General features: G+C 38.5%; 2 protein-coding genes across 2 annotated transcripts in view; both read left to right on the top strand.

The window, feature by feature from the left end:
* Positions 1–6,483: 6,483 nt before the first annotated feature.
* The window catches only part of LOC6601377 (solute carrier organic anion transporter family member 3A1), a 34,443-nt gene continuing 16,590 nt past the window's right edge, over positions 6,484–24,336 (top strand). Inside the window, exon 1 of the mRNA XM_002026477.2 lies at positions 6,484–6,513. The gene's annotated coding sequence lies outside the window, so the exon portion shown is untranslated. The remainder of the gene's footprint in view (positions 6,514–24,336) is intronic.
* Positions 13,043–13,475, top strand: LOC6601375. Its single transcript, XM_002026475.2, has one exon. The coding sequence runs from the start codon at positions 13,060–13,062 to the stop codon at positions 13,387–13,389; it is 330 nt and encodes a 109-aa protein (XP_002026511.1). The 5' UTR covers positions 13,043–13,059; the 3' UTR covers positions 13,390–13,475.

Raw genomic sequence — 24,336 nt, 5'->3', positions numbered from 1 at the left:
ACTCTCACACACACACACACACACACACACACTGGCTCACAAACAGATGTCTGTCTGGCCACTTTTTTCGGCACCCCAGCCAGCCGCAAGATACAGCCACATCCCCAGCCCCAGCCCCAGCCCCGATTGGAGATGGATGGCTGATGGGTGTGCAAAAAGTTCTAAGCAAATTTTCAACAAAGATGGGCAACAATGTTCCAAGCGCCATGCCACGTAGATATCGCATTACAGAGTTTTGGAATTAAAATTTGAGAAATAATGCCATCAAGAATGTGGGAAAGATAATCGGCTTACAGTTTCCAATAACGGAAGTTCTTTTAAGTCTCATCTCCCGTCAAAATCTACCATTTAGATATTTATTTAAACAGATCATCTTATCATCTATAGGAATGTAGATTTCTTGAATCGAAATATTTTTTTTTTTTTTAATGCAAAATTTTCTAGTTCTAATACTTTTCTGCACCCATATTCACTAAACAATATTTCACTACAGATTTTTCGCTATATGTACATATATGGATACACACATCACCAAAATATAAAGCCTCTACCGATACCATACCCCTTTCGCACATGCCGTGATATCAATGATATCAAAAATGCGAAATCAAAACAAAGAACCCGAATTTAGCAAGCAACCCAAAAAAAGGGCAAAAACTTGACTAACGTCTAACCCAAATACAACAAAAGGACCACAAAAGACACAAAAGGCAGACAGAAGGCAGACAAGACAGACCAGACCCAGACTCAGACCCCAAGGGAAGGGAGATATCTGGGGCACAGGACGGACAGAGACGGACCCAATCAAAAAACTCTTTCGCAGCGTAGACATGAGCTAGACGAAACCCGAGATCCGAGACACAGTGCTGTGCCATGATAAATGGAATGAGGGGTAAGGAGATCCGGGAGAGTAGGCTGTCAAGTGCTCCAGCAGAGTCCAAGTAGACAGAACAGAACAGAACAGAACAGAACTCTTCTTCTAACCCAAGCGAATCTGAGTTTCCCCGAATTTCAGCTGTTATGTATATCAATTCCAGTTTAATTGCATTTAATTTGATCTGCAGACATCAAAAACGAGTTTTATTGTCTTTTTTTGGCTGTTTCGGTTATTTGTGCAGTTTGATTCAATTTATTTCGCAGACTGGATAGACAGAGAGTGAGTTAATAAAGGGCGGGGTGTAAAACATATTGCGCATTGGCGATATTTTAACAATTTAGAGACCCCCAAACACTGAAATCAAATGCAGTTGGAAGTGATTTTACTTGGGGAAAGTAAGACTAGAGACCAAAGTACTTAGAAGAAAAACCTTTCCTCAAATGCTATATGCAAATTGCAAAAACCCATGTCAAAAAATATGAAAAACTGTTAGGTATGGCAATACTTTTGTACGCCTAATTTTAGACATTTATTCGCTTAAAATTTTTTTTAAAAGAATCCAATCTTATAGAAAATTGATTAATTTAAAAGCACTACACTGGAGTTGTATTGCTGTGACAATACATAAGTTCGTCAATATGTACGTACAGTCGAACTTCTTTATGGCGAATATCTAGGGGAATTCGTTGTACGGAAAATTCGAAGCATTGCAGTGATCTGAAAATAAATTCGATGTGTAGAAAACTTCGTTGTACGGCAGTTCGTAATAGAGAAGTTCGACTGTATACATATATAAACTCTGCATTGTATCTGCATTCTACTTGTTTTGGTATCAGTATCTTAGTTTTTGCGCATGTTGGCACAGTTTTTAGGGAGCTTACTTCCCCCAATCCATCAATAAATAAAATTTTCCTACATTGAACACTTGCGCATAAATCTGCTCTGCAGAGCAATCAACATAAAGCCGATTTAAAACGGGAACCAGAATAAGATATGAAATATGCAACAGGCCAACAGACCAACAGAACAACAGACAGCACCCGCCCATATTCCAGTCGAAAATTTGTTTTGCTAATTCTACGTGTTTTGACGACAAATTTCATTCAAAAAACGAGCACAGACATCCGCTCCGCTCCGGACTAAGTGCAAATCACATGTTATATACCATATAAAAAGATATTTTATGCATGTATATTGCCTGTTTGTATAGAGGGAAAACTCAACGATGTCCTAAGATAAGTAATCAAAAAAAAAGGAAAAATATTTAAAAAACATAACTCAAAAAAAAATGCAAACTTTAATTTCCGACAAGGAACACTTGGTCCACGCGACTCCTTCTCCGACTTTGGACCCCGCGACTCCTTCTCCATTTTTGACTCTGAGTTATTAAAAGTTTCAGAAATACACAGATACACTGAGGAACACACAAACACACGGAAAGTTTGTTATGTTGCGCAGGCGCAGCCCAGCAACGCCCTCAAATGGACTGGGACTTTGGCTGGGCCTGGGCCTGGGCCTGGTTCTGGGCCTGGAACTCCGACTTGGACTCAGACCATCCAAAAATGTTATTGACCCGTTCCAGCGATCCGTTAGCGAGCCTGGCCCGGCCGCAGACCCGCACAAATTCTTATTAAGATCAATCAGCTAAATGTCGGTTTTATGCTTAATGCTCATGATTCACACGAGCAAAAAGCGCAAAAATCGAAAATGCATATGGCAGCGCACGCCCTAAAAGGAATCAGTCCTTAGCCAAGGTATCTGACCAAGGGATGGATACCCTTCCCAGGGGACTTAGAGTGGAATTCGAGAGTTGGCTTTACATCGATTTTTGGGGAATGCGGTGCTTACAAGCTAGAAGCAGGAATATTGAGTACCATAACAAGCTTCTCCAGAAAGTAAAATAGCCCATCTAAAAGTAAATCGAACCCCCTAAAGCATGTCCCAAAAAACTGCACATATGTACACACACACATATGTATATGCATAAAAATATAAACGTACATACACATATATGTATGTATGTATGTCTGTGCAGTTTTTGGCAGCCTTTACAAAGTTGTCGGCACGTTTTAATGCTGAGAATTTGTGATGTTTTTGCTCTCAGTTCTCTTATTTTTTTTGGTTACTTAATTAGTCATGGCGGGCCAGGCCCTAACGATGGAGGGGGGGTAGAACACTGCTTTATATGCATATTGAATGGCATACTGCATTCAATCTGGGGAGGGGGAGGAGAAGGCGGTTGGAGATGCCTATGTGGTACATCATATAGGGGCTCTTATCACAATTGACACACATTAGAGGAGGGAGAGAGAGCCGATAACAGAGCTGTGCAGCTCAGACATGCTCCAGTCTGATCTGCTCGGCTCGGTTCAAGCTACTTCGATTCATCAGCGTACTTCCTGCTTTGCACTCCAATCAAATTATGATTTTTAGTGCAGCCCTTGTGGAGCCCTTGTTAAATCCAGAAAATATTTATGTAATGTTCCATCTGTAGTCAGGTTATTTATAAAGTATATATTGTTCCTCCGCTCAGGAAAAGTCTATCTCATATCCAGTTTTCCCTGAAATTATGCAGAAAACATGCGTACTCTGGAATCTCTTTTTTTTAGACCCACACTACAGCTATGTGTGTTCTTTCAACAGAGTTTCCACTGTATCTGTCTGTCTATAAAATATATGTACATATGAATATAGGTATATATATGTATATATGTTATACTGTTGGTATATTTGTTCAGACAACAGTGAGGCGATAAGCCCAGCGATGTTGTCAATACAACAAACAATGCAGCACCAAAATTTTTGGAATTTCTTCTTCCTCTTTGTCCGTTATTTACACGACATTTGTTTACCAACTGAAAAATTACACAGTTACACAAACACACACACACACACACAGATACCACTCACACACTAGCAGACATATGTACATCATCAGCTGTTTTTTATTTCTTACACATCCGTCCCGTAGGCCCCAGCAGGGGTTCATCTCTGGGGGTTATCATTATCAGCATCCAACCCAAGTGCAATCCAACTATGTAGAATTGGTTACAAAAACTGAAACAGAAAAAGTTCAATGCACATTTCGAGGTGAGTTTGTTGCTTGATTTTCTGAATTTAATTACGTGTTTAACTTGTTTTCGAATCGAACGTAACATGTCACGTAATTAACCGGCTGGCGGCAGCGGCAGCGGCAGCGGCAGTCTACTTTTCCCCTATCGATTGGATTTTGGCCAAAATAATATCTAATAGTTATTGGCCGATCAATGTTACTGTATTGCACTCAATTTTGTTTGATTATTGCGTTGCCATACATGGACAGCTACATATATAGTTACATATGCAGTATATATCTACATATGTATGCACAATATGTGTGGGACTGTCTGTCTATCTATCGGACTGACTGCTAGACGGCCTTGCGCCCAATCTGTAATTGATATACACAGATACTTTCATGCCCTGAATGTTCGTTAATAAATGCAGCCATCGTTTTTGCATACAATTTTGGAATTGTGCATAATTGAAGAAGCAACAATAGAGGAATATCTTTATTGATTTAGTTGGCACTCTTACAAAATTTCACTCTTAAATTTATATTATTATAAATTTATTTATTTTAAATATAATTTTATACTAACAGTAAAATGTAAGTTAAGAAACTTTCTTTTTACAATTTGCAATCAATTTACTATTGATATGCATTTTCAAATCTATAGTGTAGTGTAACAAAAGCATTAAGGATACAATTAAAAAGCTTGGGAGGTGGAACACAACACCTGTTCAGTTTACCCATAAAATGTCAATCAATGAAAACTACTATCTACTTCGGATTAAGGTCCCACAGAAGAGCCCTCATTCCTCCCACCCAGTCGTCCACGCTTATGTACATATATCTATCTAATACTCGTACTACTCCTCCGCCTCACAGCCAAGGAGCACACCAACAACCCCCTTAACAGTGGCCAGTGGCACTCAGTGCCTCTTCTTTAACAGAGCGTGGTCAACAGTGGAAGAGAGCGCCAAGCAGCCCCAAAAGGCAGCGCTGCCAAAAGCTTACGCCAACAGCGAAGTCAGCGTCGTGGACTGAAGCGCCAGCTGGTTGACGAAAGAAAAAAGTTTTCGGCTGTTTTCAGTCCGTTGGGGCGATTCGTATTGGAAGAGTGTGACCGTGTGCGGACGAAACTGTATAAGCAGAGCAGCGTGTGTGCGAGTGTGTGTATCTGTGTGTGCGTACATAAATATCTCGTAGATATATTTGTGCCGTTTGCGAGAGCGAGAGAGAGAGAGGGAGAGGGAGGGAGAAATTAACGAATGCAAATAAATTGGGAAAATAAAGCAAATAAATGCCGAATATGTACGAATAACTAATACTACCTTTTTTTTTGGACCAACAAAATTCTCCTAAATCATCCGCAAAATACAAAACACACAGAGAGTGGATAGAGAGCCACAGGCAGAGAAAGAGAGAGCAGTGTTCAGAGCAGAGAAGAGCTCCAAGCAGAGAAAGAGAGCTATACAGAGAAAGAGAAAAAAACAACACAACATTGATAACAGTGGTGTCAAGGTGTATTTATACAAGGTTGGGCATGGCATCTATCTGTTCTACTATTATTATATGTATGGCATCAGACAAATATTTAATAAATATTAATATGAATAAATGTGGGTATGTTTATGCATCACCTTGTGTGGAAAACACCTTGCACAGCCCAAGAAGAGAGAGAGTGCAGCGTAGATAGAGATTCACTCTCGCTGCAAGCGGCAGCGCCGTTCTAATTGCAGCGCTAACATTGCGTGCGCGTCGCTGCCGGCTTCAACGCCGGCGTCTGCTGCGCTGCTATCTGCCTGCCGATCGTGTGTGTGTGTGTGTGTGTGCGTGTGTGTGTATCTTCGAGGCACACATGAGCCGCCGCAAGTGCATCTGTATGTGTGTGCATGTGTATCTGTGTATCTTCTTGTCTGTTTCTGTCGTATAAATTGAGCCGCACTTTGTATTCTTCGTGTTTTTTGCCCAGACGTCGATGTAAGCGAACGCGTCGCTCGTTTCGGTTTCGGTTCCGTTTCGGTTTCCAAATAATTTTCATAACCACTTAAAAGATACAGAAATTCTTTGCAAAACTATCTGAAAGATACATCAAAGATAAAACCCAGTTTAACAATTTTCGAATGCATATTTGGTCTTTTTTTTAAGTGCAAATTCCTCCTTCCAGTGAGTGTTGCTTACGAAAATTCCTTATTCGAAATTAAAGATGTTTAAAATCGATGTCTAACAAATTCTCAATTGGCTGTCGTGTGAATGTTTCTTCTTCTTTTTTTTATCTATCTGTACACGCGTATATACAAATACAGAAATACAGAATTTAATTTTGTCTATTATGTGTGCAATTATTAAATAAATATACGGCCTCCCTCCAATAAAATATTTTGGTGTGTGAAAAAACAAAAAAAATATACAGGAAAAAAGTGCGGGGCAGAGCGGAGAAGCCAGAGCCAGCCACAAATTAAACGCGTAAATTGCGTGGCAAATTCTGAATGAAAAAATAACAGAAACAGAGCCCGTGTCCGTGTCCGAGTCCGAGTCCGAGTCCGAGGAACGGAGAGCGAGAAGAGAATCAGAATCAGACGAGTTAGGCGTAAGTACAGCTTAAATAAATATATTTATATTTAAGTATCAACTCATCTAAAAAACTATCTGAATGTTGAGTGAATATATATAAATCTGTATAGATATTATAGATCATATAGGTAGTTTACCATTCTATCAATACAATTACACATCTTCTCAATAACTTAAACATCCAAAAAATATCCATGGAATGACCTGATTTTATTTTTTTCTTTCTTTTTTGTGGGCACTGAAATTTCCCTTTTTAATGAAGCCCCAAAGAAATGAAAACCAAAATAATTCTTTCAGTCAAAAATATGTCTATGCATTCATCTTCTTTGGTTCTCTTCTCCCTTGGTTGTATTGTATTTTGGTATTTTCGGAGTGCTCTTCGCAGGCGCCAGAGAAAGTGAAACACGGATCGGACGGCCTACAAAAATTATATGCTATATTGGGTGAAATTTCTTAAGTGTTCCCCAAAAAAAAATGAATGCTGTGGCAGCTGAAGGGAGTGGAGGGGATGGGCAATCAGAAAGCGCACAAAATACACAGGAAAATAATGATAAGAAACGAAAGACGAAACGAAAAAAATCGAAACCAAAAAGAACATGGAATACATTCCATTTCTGTCCGTCTCTGTCTGTTGTCTTCATCTCTGTCTCTGTCTCTGTCTCTCTCCTCTCCCTTTGTAATTACATGCCGTAAAACCAAAATAAATACGCACAGATAAAAAAGATACACAGATGCAGATGCAGACACAGATACAAGCGGTTGGGCGGGCCCCAGCGTTGTCCTCTTCTTCTGCGCGGTCTGCCTGGCGAAATGCATTAAAATAAATGCCCGTACGGGATCGGTCCACGCATTCCCATGAGGAAACAACAATGCAATGCGCACAACCAGAACAACAATCAATAAACGTTGTTTAATCAAATGTAAATGTTTATACCGCAACCCAGAAAACTCCGATCCGATGCAGAAACGGAGAGAGTTTCACTTTTGTACCTCAATTATAAGAGTAGAGTGTTTGTTCTGGCCAGAAACAGAAACCAAAAACCAAAAACCAAAAACCAGAATGGAACAGAAAACATTGTCTTCCATCTGACCCACATCGGGTTCGTTATCACTGATTTTTATTATCCATTTACTCGTACTCTTGTACCCGTGGTACTACAGTGTATTGAATGCGTACACATCTTTAGAGTCATGAATTTTGGGATTTCTGTCATCTGAAAGTGACAGAGAAAATACTCGTTCTGAAATGAATGGGGAAATATGTTTACATATAAATGATATTTGTATCCTCAACTTCAATGCAATTAATACCTCAATATCTGAAGCAACTCTTAACCAAAAGTTTCCATTGGTACACCCAGAGAAATGGAAATGAAATGTGAATATTTAGCCTTGGATATATGCCAATAGATCCACTCCGAAAGTGAAAATTGTAAAAAGAAAGTGGTTTTCACTTACATTTTGATATATGAATATTGAAATATTTCAAATTTTATTTAAAAATATTTCATGACATATAATTTAATACATTATATATATCTTAAAGTTTTTTATATTTCGATTAAAAATGGGCCAGATTAAAAAGAATTTGTAATACATTTGTGTTTATATCAGAGTAAATTCTATTTAATTTCATTATGTTTTTATTTCAAAACCGAATATTTCATTTCACTATAAGTGTGTATTTCTTTTTGGCATGCCATTTTTCTCTGAGTGTATGGATTCTTAAATCCCAAATGCCATTTCCGCTGCTTCTCCCTTTTCTGTGTCTGTTTCTGTCTCGATCAATAAATGATCAATGGCCCAAAGCCATTCGGTTTCGGGCAAAACTCATTTCATTTTGTTTTCTGTCTCCGCTCTTGGTTTTTTTTATTGTAGGTATGGGGCAAAGCAACAGCCTAAAAAAAACTACAGAATTCACCTGTAATAACGTCGCAGAAAAAGGTCCAAAAATGAAAAAGGCAGACAAAAACAAGAATACTGAGTAGAACAGAAACAGCAGCAGTTGAAGAAGACTGCCAGAGAGAAAGAGAGAGAGAGAGAGAACGCGAACCCGAAATCAGAAAACCAGAAAACCAGATTTCCTACTAATTTAAATTCTTGGCATACAAAAAATATTCTAAAAAACAACAAAAAAAAAACATGAAAAAAGAAAATAAAATGAGTTTCGTGTATTGATTAACGAAACGAAGCGAAAAATGTTTTTTATTGGCAAAATATTGGCAGAGGCAAGAGTTCCTCGTATATAGTACCGTACCTCTCCCTAAATGCTCCACTGATGGGTTTCCGGCGCTTCCTTTGCGCTGGCTTTGTCTCTGATGGATTGACATGTTGCTGTTTCTGTTTAGCGGCTAAAAGCAAATTTCTTCATGCTATGAAAAATAATACCAAAAAATTCTATACACAAAGAAGATATCCATATATGTATACATACATATATACGTATATCCAGAAATCCAGAATTCACATTTCTTATAGAATTTCCTTTTCTTTTCGAGCACGTGTAAAGTTGTTTACTGAATCAAGCGGATCTATAGATACACACTCGTATGTATATTATGGGATGGTGTCTATCGTATGTATTTGGCATTATGCTAATCAACTGAAGAAACAAATACACTCCCCGCTCAACAAAAAATCATCATTAATTATGCATTTACTCGTATGCGAGGCGTCTGACTGCTGGCTGTGACCACATTTGATATGAAAACCTCGATTCACATTTTCGAGAAACTGAAAGTTGGCCTAAAAACATAGTTAGGAATTGCCCCTGGGCCGGGCCGTGCATGTGTATCTATTGGATTGGGATGGGGTTGGGGTTGCGGTCTGTGTCGTGCCCATCGTTTCATCCAGATGTGATTTGTCAATTAAAAAAATAAGATCTGATAATAGAATATAATGGAGCACGTGCTAGAGAGGTGAAGGAATATCCCCTGTTCCGTTTAACACAGATCAAATAGGATTATAAGCACTCCCAAAGGTAAAAGTACAACAGGATATATCTTGGTTTTAAATTAAATTTTTAAGGAATTAAGAGCCGTCTGTCTATTGTATATTTTAACCGAAAGTCTGTTAAAGTTCTTACGCTTTCTCAGACCTCTTATGGAGACCCCATTCCGCAATGCCAGTCATGAATATATATCACGCATTCTCTATGGACACGCCCTCACTTGAAACATATCTAGATTGGGGCCTGGGACTGGGACTGGGACTTGGACTGTGACTGTGACTGGCAACAGTTTGAGAACGATTAACAAACCACAAGAGTCGCACTTGACTTGCTCAAAGCTAAGATGACATACAAAAGAAGATCACTCAAAGGCAAGCCTAGAGTAGCTGGAAGGCAGAGCCAGAGCTAGAGACAGAAGTGCCAGAAATCTCCGAGAGGAAGGCGATGGGATTCATGCATGGATCATCAGCATCATCAACGGGGGCCGTACAATTACCGCACTGTAAATACTACGCAGCATCCGCAATAACAAAATGTAAACGAGCTGCGTGCAAAATCGAACAAAAACCGAGGCATTTCTCTATAGATACAGATACAGATACAGATACACAGCGCACTCACACACGTATACAGACAAAAAGCGAGTCTCCAGCTTGACAGGCCCCATGGTATGGTCTGGTCCCCCTTCATCTCTGCTCCTCCTCTCCACTGAGCGACGACTCATCTGGAAGCTTGTTTTGTGCTGCGTTGCGCGTCTTTAGCAAGTGATTTCAATTTAATTGACAGTCCTTGAACTTGACTTAAGCGCAACGCATAACACAAACAGCAATAACAATAAAAGCAGCCACAGAACAGCCTCTTCTCCACTCTCGATTCTCGATTCTCTATGTTCTTGGTTCTCCATTACCGTAGAAGTAGAACTCCTCTCGACTGAGACTGAGACTGATACTGAGACTGAGACAAGAATTGTTGTATTTCCTCTTTTTGGTCTTTTCTTAATAAATTTGTATGTATTTATGAAATGCTTTGAATGATTTATGTGTAAAATATATTATGCAATTGTAATATATTATTAACTTACATATTTGTTCATTAAAGAAATTAAAAAAAAAACTTCTAAGAAATATTGTTGAAAAATATATGTACATACATACTTTTCAAGAGTATTCACCAAGAATGAATTAGCTAAAATTGTATCGGGTGTACACCGAACCAAAATCTTTCCCATCCCATCGATCCCGAATGAGCTCGTCTTAGCCAGATACTTCTCACTGCTCCGTCTCCCCTCTTGGGCCATTTTCTTCTCCGTCTTTCTTCTTCCTTTGTTGACAAACTTGGAGAGCAGAGACCACACAATAAACGGGCCAAAAGCAGCGGCAGAAGCGTCTCCGTCTCTGGCCCATTCGTGATTTTATTGCTCTTTTCGTCGTCATACAATATTTTTTTTTTTGGCAAATAAATCTTTTTTAAAACAGCCAGAGAGTAACAGAGAGGGAGAAATATCTCTATATATCATATATGTATATATATACAATATTGTATACGGGAGGTACGTACATATATGTGAACGCATTTGTCTATATATTAACGTATCATCGCCGCATATATAATTTATTTTGAAAGCGTGCGTACGCCACGCATTTTTTTCGCTGTCTGTCTGTCTTCGAACCTAGACAAATGGCTGCCCCACAAGACCAGAATACATATGTACATACAGCAAATATATAAGTAAATATGTATGTATGTACATATGCTATATAGGCTTTCATTCAGCGCCACCATCGTACCACTCTCAATGAATTTTGATATTAATTGTTTGGAGGGGGACCATAAAAAACATCAAATCCAAATGTGAAATGGTCGTTTCAGCAGCGCCGACCCCTCCGCCTCCGCCCACTAGATTCTCGGCTAGATCTATAAAAATGTACCATTATGACTCGACAACTTCTCAGACATCGACACGTGTATTGTATCTTGTGTTTGTATCTTTTTTTCTCTTTTCAAGCCTTTCTAGCCTTTTGGCTTGCTTTGGTTTGGTTTTCTATTTCACATTGTGTATACGCCCCGAGGGCCTGGCAGCGATACCAGATAAATAGCCAGCAGGTGACAAAAGATGTAAATGCATAACTTGATATTCAATAGATAACGCCGCACAGACCAGGTAAATGAAATCTAAATCGAATGGAGGAGACCTAAGCGACGGCACATGCAAACAACTTTCACCTGCAAATGATCTACACCCGGAGAAAAAACAGCCCTGACATTTGTAATGCTTACACTTGGATTTAAAAATGCATACCTTTGCACTACGCTTGTATTTGAAACCCGAAAATTTTATTTAAATGTGCGTGTGCTGTTTTTGTGAGTGTATGTATGGACTGGGAGACATACAGACAGAAAGACTTTCGCATTGAGATCGCTTGCCGAGGGCACCAGTACGCACACATATAATTACAGCACTCGAAATTGTGATTAGAAATCAGTTCTCGTCGAATGAATTGAGAGACAAACTGTATGCTATACACATACATATGTATATAGTATATCACCATTTACTTTCACAATCATCAAAATTCAAGTTCATGGCAAGCCGTTCAGCATTTGGCAAAGGTTTTTTCTTTTTCTACTTCGGGCTTGGTTCCGATTAGGCATTCATTTATGCCACCCGAACTACTAATCAATGACGCGCTGGTCGCTATCTCCAGGGCCGATAACTGACGCGGCAAGAAAGCTATAGAAAAATGTTTCAAAGAATTGTGCGTGTGGGTTGGGACCGAGACCAGGAGCCCGGGGAGACGATACGCACGGGAAAACTAAAATCTTATTTTGATTTCTTTCGTTTCTGTGTCAACGAACTCATTTGAACTAAATTCTACTTAATGATTTTACAGTCGTTGTTGCCTTCTTGATAGTTTCTTGTGCGTGTGTGTGTTATGTTTTAATAGAGCTCTCTTTTGGCGTTATCTAAAAGCTTGTTGCGTAGGCCGATTCGAATGCGTTTAGAAAAGAAAAGTTATTATGGACAGGGCGCGCCCTCTTTTGAGCTGATTAGAAGCAGGTTGTCCGAAGAAAAATTTGGATAAATTAACTAACAAAGAGACTCCATAACCCTTAAAGGATCATCATAATGCTGTGGCTCCTTCAATAGCATGGAAGAAAGACCTCGCAACATGGGAATTATACTTTAAACAGTCATATCTTCGTCTGTTACTTGTTCTCCGAAATCCCGAGCAGTGTCTTCCTTTGTGCTTGGAGTCCTGTCTTCATCCTAAAACCTAAACATATGTAAATCCTGAGGTATCCTCAATGGTTCTCCAAATTCTTCTGCTTATGACTCCACCTGCCATCCGACTATGTTCTTGTCGCCATATAGTCTGAAAAACAAAGCATATATAAATGTATGTGGTAGAGATAAGGAACCCCGTATTGGGGATGCACCTTTCGAAAAAAAAACCACCCTCGGGGGCAGATAAGAGACAATGTCATCTCAAAATAGGATTCCCCGCTTCGAGGTAAATCCCATGTTCAATTCTCTGGCTACAATTCTTCTATAAAATCTGCAACCGATCCCTAGATCGACATCAGTTGTATTTTACCATCTCACAAGCCAAGATGTCTTCCAACAAGTGCACCCTCGTGGCCGTCCTCGCCTGCTGTCTCCTGGCTCTGGTGTCTGCCTTTCCCCAGCCGGATCCGGAGGATTACTACGGAGGAGATCTGTCCCTGGTTCGCCACGTACGCTCTCCCGAAGGCGGTTCTGTGGTTGTGGAGGCCAGCAAGGATCCGCAGAGAGGCCGCGAGGCCAGCGTGCAGTACAACCAAAATCTGTATTCCAGCCGCGATGGGCGTGGCACTGTCGATGCCTATGCCCAGGCAAGCCGCAATTTCGATTACAATCGCAACGACTACGGCGGCGGCATTCAGGCCTCCTGGAAATTCTAAGGAGTAACGGAGATATAGTACTGGATGGAATGATCTAAATGAATAAAGACAAAATATAATTACATTAAAGAACACTTATAACAACAGATGGTTCACAGATCTCTCTGAGGAAAAACTGTTTCCAAAGCACAAGCATGGGCTTCTATGTCATTTCTGTTTGTAGGGTCCCAAGCGCCAACTCAACTGAAAAGACCTCAAAATGAGGGAGCAGCAACGGGGAAAAGCAGTTGATAGAGCCGAACCATAGGCTACCCTTCATACGCATTACCCACATAGTGTTCCACTGCAGTACCCCTTCTTCCGTTGTAAAGTGGCTGAGACAACAGATGTACCGCTTCCTCGAGGGTGAGCAAAGAAGTACTAAAAACTCACGAGTCGTCGTCGCCTGAGGGGTCAATGCACTTCCCTTCCCATCGACTTCCCCCGCCCCCTCTCCCACACTGCTGGCGTCGTTGTGTAACCAATAAAAATTGATTCTGTTGCGTGCGGGGGGACAAACACACACACACACAGAGAGAGAGAGTGAGAGGGAGACTGGGAGAAAGAGGGAGACAAACACTATAAGAAAGTCATTCAAGGGTCCGTCAGTCCGCTGCTTCTGCCACTGTTGCTGCTTCGTTCCTGCTGCTGCTGCTGCAATTGGGGTTGGCGCTGGCTTTTGCTGCATTTTATCGCTTCTTTTTTATCTACTTAGAAGTGTCTGTGTGTGTTTGTGTGTGTGAGACAGTGTGGGTGGGTGTGTATGCTGCTGCTGCGTTGCATGACTAACTGTAATTACTTTCGCTTTCCGTTCGACCAGCTGGCAAATCAATAAAAATACCCAACGCGAGTACAGAATGTAGTACACTGAACAAAATGGGGGACGGATAATCGTTCAACCATTAAGATTAATTAAGAATTAATTTTCGTTTAATTGGAATTTTACAATATATTTCAATTATTAAAGAATACTATTCTTTATTTGATTCTTGATTTTTCACATTTAAATAAACAAATTAAATGTATTTGCTCCGAAATAACTTTTTTCTTAAAAGACTTTTTAGCACAAATCTCCTTATGTTGGCATTTTAGACAGAATATGTACATAATTAAAAAATGGGCGTGCTATTTTGAATGTGACATTTTTCGCCGAGTGTAGATTTAACAAGGGAAGCTTTTCTTTAGGTGTACACGAAATACTGGTATTTGACCCGCTTGCACTTTTTGGGGATCTCCTTAAAGTTTTTTGTTCGGGAAAGCGACAACAAAGGCATCGTTAATGAAAACCCACGAAAAGGAAAACGAAAATAAAATAAAAAGCACTGCATACGAAAATGACTTTCCATTTTCATTTAACAATAAGCAATCAATTGCAAGTTCATGGCACGGCTAACGATCTATTAGAAGAAAGTAAAAACAACTAACGAAAGGAGAGAGACAGAGAGAAGTAGAGAAGTAGAGAGGCAGAGGGGAGGGAGCAGCGAAAGGAAGCAGAAACAAAAGAGACAAGGCTGAGACGCCTACACTGAGACACGCCGCTCCACGAGGTGAGTGCAGCTGTCAGCTGTTGTGAGCGAGAGAGATGGAGAGCTGGAGAGCTGAAGAGCTGAAGAGCTGAAGAGCTGGAGAGCTGGAGAACTGGAGAGGGATAGAGCGGTGGGAAAACTGCAGCAGATGCAGCCGCCGCGCGACTCGACTCAACTCCCAACTGGTTTTTCATTTTGACTCGGAAAAACCACACATTGGCATTGCCCCGTTGCCATTTTTAGTGGCAAAAACTGACTGCATCATAATGAAAGTGAAATGCATTGCAAAGATGGCAGTTACCAGATGCAGCACGGACAGAGCGACAGAGAGAGAAAGAAAGAAAGAAAGGGAGAGGCAGAGGCAGAGGGAGAGCCAGAGAGTGGCAAGTAAGTCAAGTGCAGCAGCATCAACTGCAGCGGCAGCAGTAGCAGCAGCAGCAGCAGCAGCAGCAGCAGCAGTTGTTGCAACATGAAGTGCAGCCGCCATAAACGAGCTGCAAAACATGGATTGGAATGTGCGCACGCGTCACCGACAACTCCATCGCGTCGCATCGCATCGCATCGCATCGTATCGCATCGCCAACTCGTCTTCCGGCCCGTGGCGCCTGCTGCTCACTTATTTGGCTTATTGAGTTAATTGGCTACATGCGAGAAAGAGGGTTAAGCAAGCACAAGTGGCTAAATTATGTCAACAGTAGCATGTACAACGCATACCACACGTACGTATGTACATATGTACATATGTAAATTAAACAACTGCGGTAGCGGATTGTGTTTTTAAAAAGTTTTTATTTTACTTCGAACTTCACTGATATAGATTTAAGTAGAGGGTCACAAAGGAATTCCGGGCCAAGGGATTGCGCGATCTTAATATTTAGCTAGACTTTGCGGTGTCGCTGCTGGATCAAGACTGATTTGAACTTTCTGATCTTTGCATCGTTGATCCCTTTCGGGAATCGTTTTTCTATAAACATTTCAATTGATTTCGCCATCCCGAGTATTAGATTTCGTCATCCAAAGAGAGAACTGTAAAAGGCCTAAAGTGCAGGATCTGCAGAAAGCCGGGAGTGAGATTGTTTATGAGAAGCCGGGTGTGGGCAAACATTGGTTTTCCATTTAGGCGAGTGTCAAAGAATGGGATTGCGGCGGGGGCGCTTGAGATTGTACATCTTAGAAATCAATTAGGCGGAGGCCCAAGATTGAAATTGTTTTCGTTTTGGAAAACCAAAGATTGTTTACAACTCGTATAAGAGCTCAATGGAATTGGGTACGTTAACTCCCCCCATTCTTAAATGTTTCGTCCCGATACATTTTGAAGTTCTGATAGAGCTCTAATTTCTTCTGACAGTATTTGAATGTTGCTTTCCACTATTTCTTCTGACGGTATTCTTATTGATTTAATAAGTACAAATTTGGTTAATTTATAGCAGAAGTAAAATAACATTAACAATATCAAAATGATTAAAAATAATGTTGTTAATGGTAAGGCCGTATTACCTAATGTTATAAGGGGATTTAAAATATTAACATTATCAAAAGAAAATTGCTTATCATTTGATTGTATATAATCAACTAATTCAAAATCGCTATATCTATGATGCGATATATATTTTAGAATTTTACCCTTATCATTTATGTGGCTTATATTATTTATTACAATTGTGTTGTTGAATATAAGGAGATACGATCCTAACAAAGTAGTATTGTCTACGATATTTTTGCCTGAAACTAATATGGCACCATCCTGAATGATGTCTATTTCTTTGTTTTTTTTCCCTTTTTTTAGTGCAGTTGGCTTTAAAGCCATTAAGTAAATTGGTGAAACAGGTACTCTTTAAATTTATTTGTGCGTAATTGTTAAAAGTTTCACTTTTAAAATTATTCATTAAATAGTATTTCTCCTTACATTCACAAACTTTTTCACTTATAACTAACATTCCATCATTTTGTGAGATGGCTCTTGCATGGTAAAACTTGCAAATATCTTTAATTTGAGGATATTTTATGTAAATGATTATTAAATCTGCATTTCGAATTATTTTAACCGTTGCAATGTCCAACAGATCAGACAGTTCAACATTATGTTTTTCATGCTTATAAATGTCCTCTATTTCGTTTTTATTTAAAATTTTTGTATTGAAAATGTTTACTTTTAAGAGGGTTATGGTATCAACTAAATTTAGTAGGTCAAAAGTTATTAATTTTAAACGATGCTTTCTCAGTATCGTTTCTTCATTGAAGATGACATTCTTTAATGAATTTGATAGCAATTCAATTTCTTTGAAAAATTTGGAATTTATTACAAATTGTTTATTATTATTTTCAGTTAATTCATTTACTTTATTTTGTATTTTCAAAAAGTCGTCATGATCAGGGCTGCCTGCTATCCATTTCCAAATGGTACCTAATTCATTTATTCCCCTTTCTTTCCGTTTTGGAACTAATTCTGAAATCATTAATTTTAATAGACTTAAGTCCATTGATATTTCCCACTCATCGTCTGAATTAATTGATTTGTTGACATATTTGGATTCTTTATCAATTATCTCTCTATAAAAACTCAAATTAGTAATATGGAAAAGTTCAGCGTATGTTTCATAAGTGTAAACGTCTCTGTCGTCTTTGAGCAATAGATAGTCACTATGCGTATAGTCAATTACTTCCGCAGTCGTCAATATAACAAAAGTCAGTATTAGTATATTCGCATACATTTTCTGGAAAAAATATTTAATATTTGATGTTATCTTTATGTATAATTCTGTTTCTATTGTTGATTATAATTTTATTCGGTCGATTTTCCTTAACTACCTGCTTTTTGTATCGGGATTGAAGTTTATTTCTTTCCCCGAATTTCTTTTCATAGACTACTTCTCCTATTTTATAATCTTTTTCTCTTCTATCTTTGTTATGTATCTTAAGCATTTTGGTCTGAGCTTCCTTAAGTAATATTGGATTATGTTTGTGTTCTATTTTGTTATACAATATGTCATATGGCATTTGATTGGTCGTTGAATGTATCGTCAGGTTATATTTCAGTGCCGCCCTTATTATTATTTCTGAATAATCTGTTAGATTTAGTTCATCCTTGATGCACCGCGCTATTTCTGTTAGTGTGGAATGTACCCTTTCTACCTGACCATTTGAGGTGCTGTGTCTGGGATCAGCATAATAAATAGTTAAGTTACTTCTTTGTATGAATGATCTAAATTGTGCTGAAGTAAAGCTTGGTTCGTTGTCAGTCATTAATGATGTTGCTAACGGAAAGTGTTGTAAAATTTCCATTACCTTATTTTCAATGTTTAATTTACTTTGAATTTCCTTGACCACCAAGTATTTGGAATAAGAATCTATACAAGTTATGAATGTTAGGTTTTGGGCATAGTATATGTCTAAGTGTAATTGATCTCCTTCTTTTGCTGGAATGGGAGCTTCCCCAATTGGAATTTTTACAGGGTGTCTCCGATATTTGTTTTTGTTACAGATCTCACAATTTTTTATATATTCTTTTAATTTTTTGTGCAGGTTTGGCCAATAATACAGCTTAGTTATTTGTTTGTAATTTTCGTCTAGTCCTCTATGGGCTCTGCAATGTGTTTCTTCTATAATTATAGCTTTATCTTCTGAATTTACTACATCTTGGAGGAACTTTCTTGTGAAGAGAAATTTATTTATGAAGTTTTCCTTTAGCTTATTTTGGATAAGGTATAAATCTTCTAAAGTGCAGTGTATTCCTGTGGTTAAGTGAGGCTGAATAAATTCTTTTAAAATGATTAGCAGATTGTCAACCGTATCAAATTCAATAATATGTCGGGTATTTTCATAAACTCTTACTAACTCATGAACTGTGAATCTCCCTTGCGCTAATAGTAGCTGCTGTTTAAATTGGTTTAGAGGCTTGCTAGTCTCTTGAATGACGTTTTCGAAACTACTCTCTGCTGAATGCTGAGTATTTATGTCTGATTCTGATTCTGTCTGGTCGACATCACTATCTGTCATATGATTTATTTTAATCCGAGATAACGCGTCCGCTACTACGTTAGTTGAGCCTGGCTTATAAATGATTTTTGGTGTGAAACTTTCTATGAAGTAATACCAACGTTTCATTTCAACATTTGGATTTTTTTGCGACATTGCAAAGGACAAAGGTTGGTGATCTGTATGTATTTCAATTCCACTCACTCCGTATAAATAATTTCGCAAATTTTTTAATGCCCATACAATAGCTAATAATTCTTTTTTATTAGTAGCATATAATTGCTCGGTTTTACTTAAAGTTTTAGAAATAAATGTTATGGGATTCCCATCTTGCGACAAAACTGCACCTATTGCTATGTCCGATGCATCTGTGGTTAATGTGAATTTTTTATTGTAATCTGGTTGTACTAATTCAATATGTGCTATTAAACTGTCCTTTAAATTATTAAATGCTCCAATTGCTGGTTCATCCAGCTGTATTAATGCTTTCTTGGATGCCCTTCGTGAAACTTTCCCATTTACTCCGCTCAGATATTTTGTTAAAGGTTTGGCAATTGTGGCATAATTTCGGACAAATTTTCTGTAATACCCTGTTAGTCCTAAGAAGCTACGTAGCTCTCTGATATTTTTAGGAATTGGATAGTTTTGTATTGTGGAGATTTTGTCTGGATCTGTTTTAATGATATTTTGGGAAACAATGTATCCCAGAAATTTGGTTTCCAATTGAAAGAATTTAGACTTTTCAAGTGAAATTTTCATGTTAGCGTTTTGCAATATCTGAATTATATGAATTAGATCTTTATAATGTTGTTCTATAGTTTTTGAAAATATTATTATATCGTCCATATAAACGTGACAAGTTTTCCCAACTTGTTCTCTAAGTATATCGTCCATTGCCCTTTGGAAAATTCTGGGAGCGTTCGTCAATCCCATAGGCATTCTTAGAAATTCATATTTGCCGTTATTTATGGAAAAAGATGTTTTTTCAATATCTGATTCCCTCATTAAAATCTGATAGAAACCTGACTCTAAGTCAATGGCCGAGAAATATTTCGCTTTACCTAAATTGGCAAGGATTACTGAAGGATCTTGCATAGGGTATCTATCCGGTATAGTGTTTTCATTAAGTTTCTTAAAGTCTATTACTAATCTATGCTTAGGAGTTCCGTCCTCATTTACTCCCTTCTTTGGTACTACTATTACCGGTGAATTATATGGGCTTTTACTAGGTCTGATTATACCTTCATCTAACATTTTACTTATTTCGTTATTAACGAAATCGTTAACCGAATAAGCGTATGGATACTGCTTGCCATATACCGGTCTATCGTGTTCAGTGTTAATCTCTCCTTTTATATCCGTTCTGAACGGTAACTGTAAATTTATATTGGCATGGTCTTCTTCGATGATAGATACCATTTTCTCTCTGAGATTTTCTAAATTGTCCTCTTTGTAGGTTATTGTGTTATACAATTTCATTTTTTTCAATTCAGAATTTGCATAATTTTGAATGTCGGATATTTCTACGACGGCGCGTTCAGGATTTTTGCATCCCAAACTTTTAAATTGTTTATTGTCGGATAATTCAACGACGGCGTGTTCAGGATTCTTTAATCCCAAACTATTCGAACTTTTAGTGTCGGATAATTCAACGACGGCGTGCTCAGGATATTTTAATCCCAAACTATTAAAACTTTGGATGTCGGATAATTCAACGACGGCGGGCTCAGGATATTTGAATCCCAAACTATTGACGGATAATTCTTCGTCGGCGTGCTCAGGATTTTTTGATCCCAAGCTATATAAACTTCCTTCTACCTTTACTGAATCGCTTTTCATTTCTTTTTCTTCTTCAAAATATTTTTTTATTATATATTCCTTCAACGGAAGGATGGTTTTTCCTTCTATAAAGGTTAATTTGTTTAAAGAAAGGACCTCGTCATATATTAGTTTCTCCTCATTGTCTTTATAACTTAAAGTCCCCTTTCCTGTATCAATAACCGCTCCGATTTTCTTTAATAGGTTAAATCCTATTAGTAAATCTGCCTCCATTCCATCTATTTCATAAAACACTTGCTTTGTGTTGAAAATTGTTATATTATGGAAATATTTAATTATTGAAAACCCATTCACTGTAGCAACTTTCTTATAGATTGGTAATTCATTTTTATTGTCGTAAATTCCTTTTTTTATATAACAGGAAGTTGCTCCCGTATCTATCAAAACTTTTAATTCTCTGTTTATTTTTTTGTCTACTCTTTTTAGGTAGGGCAGACCTACTTCGGGGGCTGATCTAAAAAATGATCCTCCTCAATGTTATTTATCCTCATTGCTTTATTAGCCGGTTGTTCCGACATTTCGTTTAGTTTTCGTTTCTGCGCTGGATTGTCGTTAGACTGATTATTCGGGACTACGTTTGCCCTAAAATGCTGGGCTTGGCTATAATTGTTATTATTTCTCCTAAAATAACCGTTAGTATTCTCCCGATAATTTCTATTGTTATTATTTCCCCTGAATTGATTGCTGTTCTGTCGGTTCCGGATTTGTATAGATTCGTCTACCTCCATTGGTTCTGGGGCCTGATTTTGTTGTCTATTACCCAAGAAATAGGGTTGTCCCCAAGACATGTTATTCCTCTGCAAATCCCTTTTTTGGTCGAATGGTGAACTGTTAGTCCTAGGTTGTCGTTGGTTGAATCTTAAGGTATTAAAATTATTATTCCCTGAATTTCTGGGACCGCTGAATTGGTAGGCAAATTGGGCCCGAATGTTATTAGATTGCAATTCCTGTACCTTTGCTAAGGCATTCGGTAAATCTGGGGGATTCAATGAAAATAGGATTTCAGCAATGCCGCCGTTTAGGCCAGTGACAAAAATGCGTAAGGCATTGTCTCTAATTTTTTTATTTGATTCCTTGGTGATCTCACTGTCCTTTCCGTGAGTCATTATTGTCTTATTTATTAACAAGGTCATTTTCTTGTTAACCTCGTTATAGAAATCTATAATTGAAAGGTTCCCTTGTCGGAGAACGCTTAATTCCTGTTCTATTATGTAAATAGGTCTCTTGTCACTGTAAACAAAGTCAAGCCGTGAAAGTATGGCATCAAAATTTAGAACTGTCCCGTGGTTGGTCAGTGCGTCATGTGCTGGTCCTGTTATTTTGTTTCTCAAAATTGTTAATGCAATATAATATTGCTTACTTCCTTTCTTATATAACTTCACTGCAGTTTCTGCAGCTTCCCTCCATCCTACATATTGGTTTAATCCACCATTAAAAATTGGTAGGGATTCTATTACCTTCAATGTGGTGTCGTCTCTTATTGTCTCGTCTATTGTTTCTGCCTGATAATCCGATACCTGATCGGATTTAGTTTCTATTTGTTGTTTTAAATTTACAATTTGCTCTTGTACTTGTGAAATTTGAAGTGCTTTCAATTGTTTGACCAGATCTGCTGTGAGATCGGTCCTTGCTTGAGAGTTAATCATTTTTAGTTTTTCAAAATCTAAAGTTAGCTGATCCACTTTTAATTTTTCTTATATGTTAGTTTTTATAATCTTATATATCCTAATTGAACTTATATATTTATTAATACAACTCTTGCTCACGAAATATCCGGTAGGGGTCGTCCTTCTTAGTTTGGCAGATCTTCGAACGGGTCTTCCTTCTTAAATTTCTTTGCTCAGCTGGGTCTTCTGGGGGTCTTCCTTCTTTGGCTTCGCTGATCGTTTCACTTTCTTTGTATTTTGGTTTTGTCGGTTTTGTTGGTTTTGTTTTTTTAAAAACTTTGGGTTTCTTTGGTTTTTTTTGTATTTACGAATTGCCTTGATTAGCTTTTTGTTTTATTTGTATTTTGCGTTGTATTTGTATTTGTATTTGTATTTGTATTTGTATTTGTATTTGTATTTGTTTTTGCACACCCTAAGCTCCGGTTTGTTTCCTTTTTATCTCACTTTTTTTTATCTATATCACACAGTCACTCCGCGTTTTTAATTTTGAAGGATTTATTCCATTAATTAATTGTCCTTCGGGTTTCGGCACGACGCAACACTTTTATCATTCGGTGCTTTTTAGACAACGTCGCCCCACGTTGGGCGCCAATTAAACAACTGCGGTAGCGGATTGTGTTTTTAAAAAGTTTTTATTTTACTTCGAACTTCACTGATATAGATTTAAGTAGAGGGTCACAAAGGAATTCCGGGCCAAGGGATTGCGCGATCTTAATATTTAGCTAGACTTTGCGGTGTCGCTGCTGGATCAAGACTGATTTGAACTTTCTGATCTTTGCATCGTTGATCCCTTTCGGGAATCGTTTTTCTATAAACATTTCAATTGATTTCGCCATCCCGAGTATTAGATTTCGTCATCCAAAGAGAGAACTGTAAAAGGCCTAAAGTGCAGGATCTGCAGAAAGCCGGGAGTGAGATTGTTTATGAGAAGCCGGGTGTGGGCAAACATTGGTTTTCCATTTAGGCGAGTGTCAAAGAATGGGATTGCGGCGGGGGCGCTTGAGATTGTACATCTTAGAAATCAATTAGGCGGAGGCCCAAGATTGAAATTGTTTTCGTTTTGGAAAACCAAAGATTGTTTACAACTCGTATAAGAGCTCAATGGAATTGGGTACGTTAACTTGTACGTACAATACATAACGCATACACGCGCACAAATGCGTACCACCCCTCCATCTGCAGGCCAGTCCGTCCAGTGTTCAATGTCAGATCAGCAGCCCCGAAGGTCATTGTCGGTTGCAACGATTGCATTCCTTCCCTCTCGGATGTTTATCTGCCTCCGACAGCATGGATACACATGTACATATGTATGTACTTATGTACATATGTATGTGTATGTATTTATGTATGTCTGGAGTTCTGGATCATTGTAATTGATTCCAATAACATGAACAGCTCTCGACCATTAAGGCTTGGCATGCCCTTTGCATTTGCGGTAGGGCCGTGCCATTCGTACAATCAAGAGCATCGGATCTCTGAGTCATGCTCCATTTTTTCTTTGAGGGTAGCTTTCACAGAGTTGCCAGATCTCCAGTAGTCTGGAGTCCAGGCAACGCAGGGGAATTCCCCCAAAGATGAATTCAGACAGACTCGTAAACTTTTACAGAGTTCCCATAGATGATAAAGCCTGCATCCTTGTGTGTTATCTTCATAATATTTGTATAATTTATGCACCGCAGTGGGTTTCCCCAACTGCAGTTTCTCTTGCCTTGCATATTTGATGCGCCTGCTCTCGGCTCAATCAAGTCATAATAAATTAACCTCTATTTGTAAGCCAAGTGAATAATGCAAACAGCTAACAGACAGCCGAACACAATGCAACATCAATTCACTCTTCTTTTTTATTGTTTTTTTGGTTACATTTCACTGATTTTGAAAGTGAACGCTGGTCCAGGCGGTGGCGGCAGGCGGAATCACGACTTTGTGGACAGAGTCTCTCTCTCTCTCCCTCTCCCTCTCCC

Source organism: Drosophila persimilis, unplaced genomic scaffold (assembly GCF_003286085.1).
Source record: "Drosophila persimilis strain 14011-0111.01,24,50 unplaced genomic scaffold, DperRS2 tig00000700-arrow-arrow-pilon, whole genome shotgun sequence".
Taxonomy (NCBI): Eukaryota; Metazoa; Arthropoda; class Insecta; order Diptera; family Drosophilidae; genus Drosophila; species Drosophila persimilis.
Note: the sequence above shows the minus strand (reverse complement) of the source record. Positions and strands in the feature narration are given on the sequence as shown.

Excerpts from the sequence above, each read along its gene's own strand:
- LOC6601375 (XM_002026475.2), top strand. The coding sequence starts at position 13,060 with ATGTCTTCCAACAAGTGCACCCTCGTGGCCGTCCTCGCCTGCTGTCTC.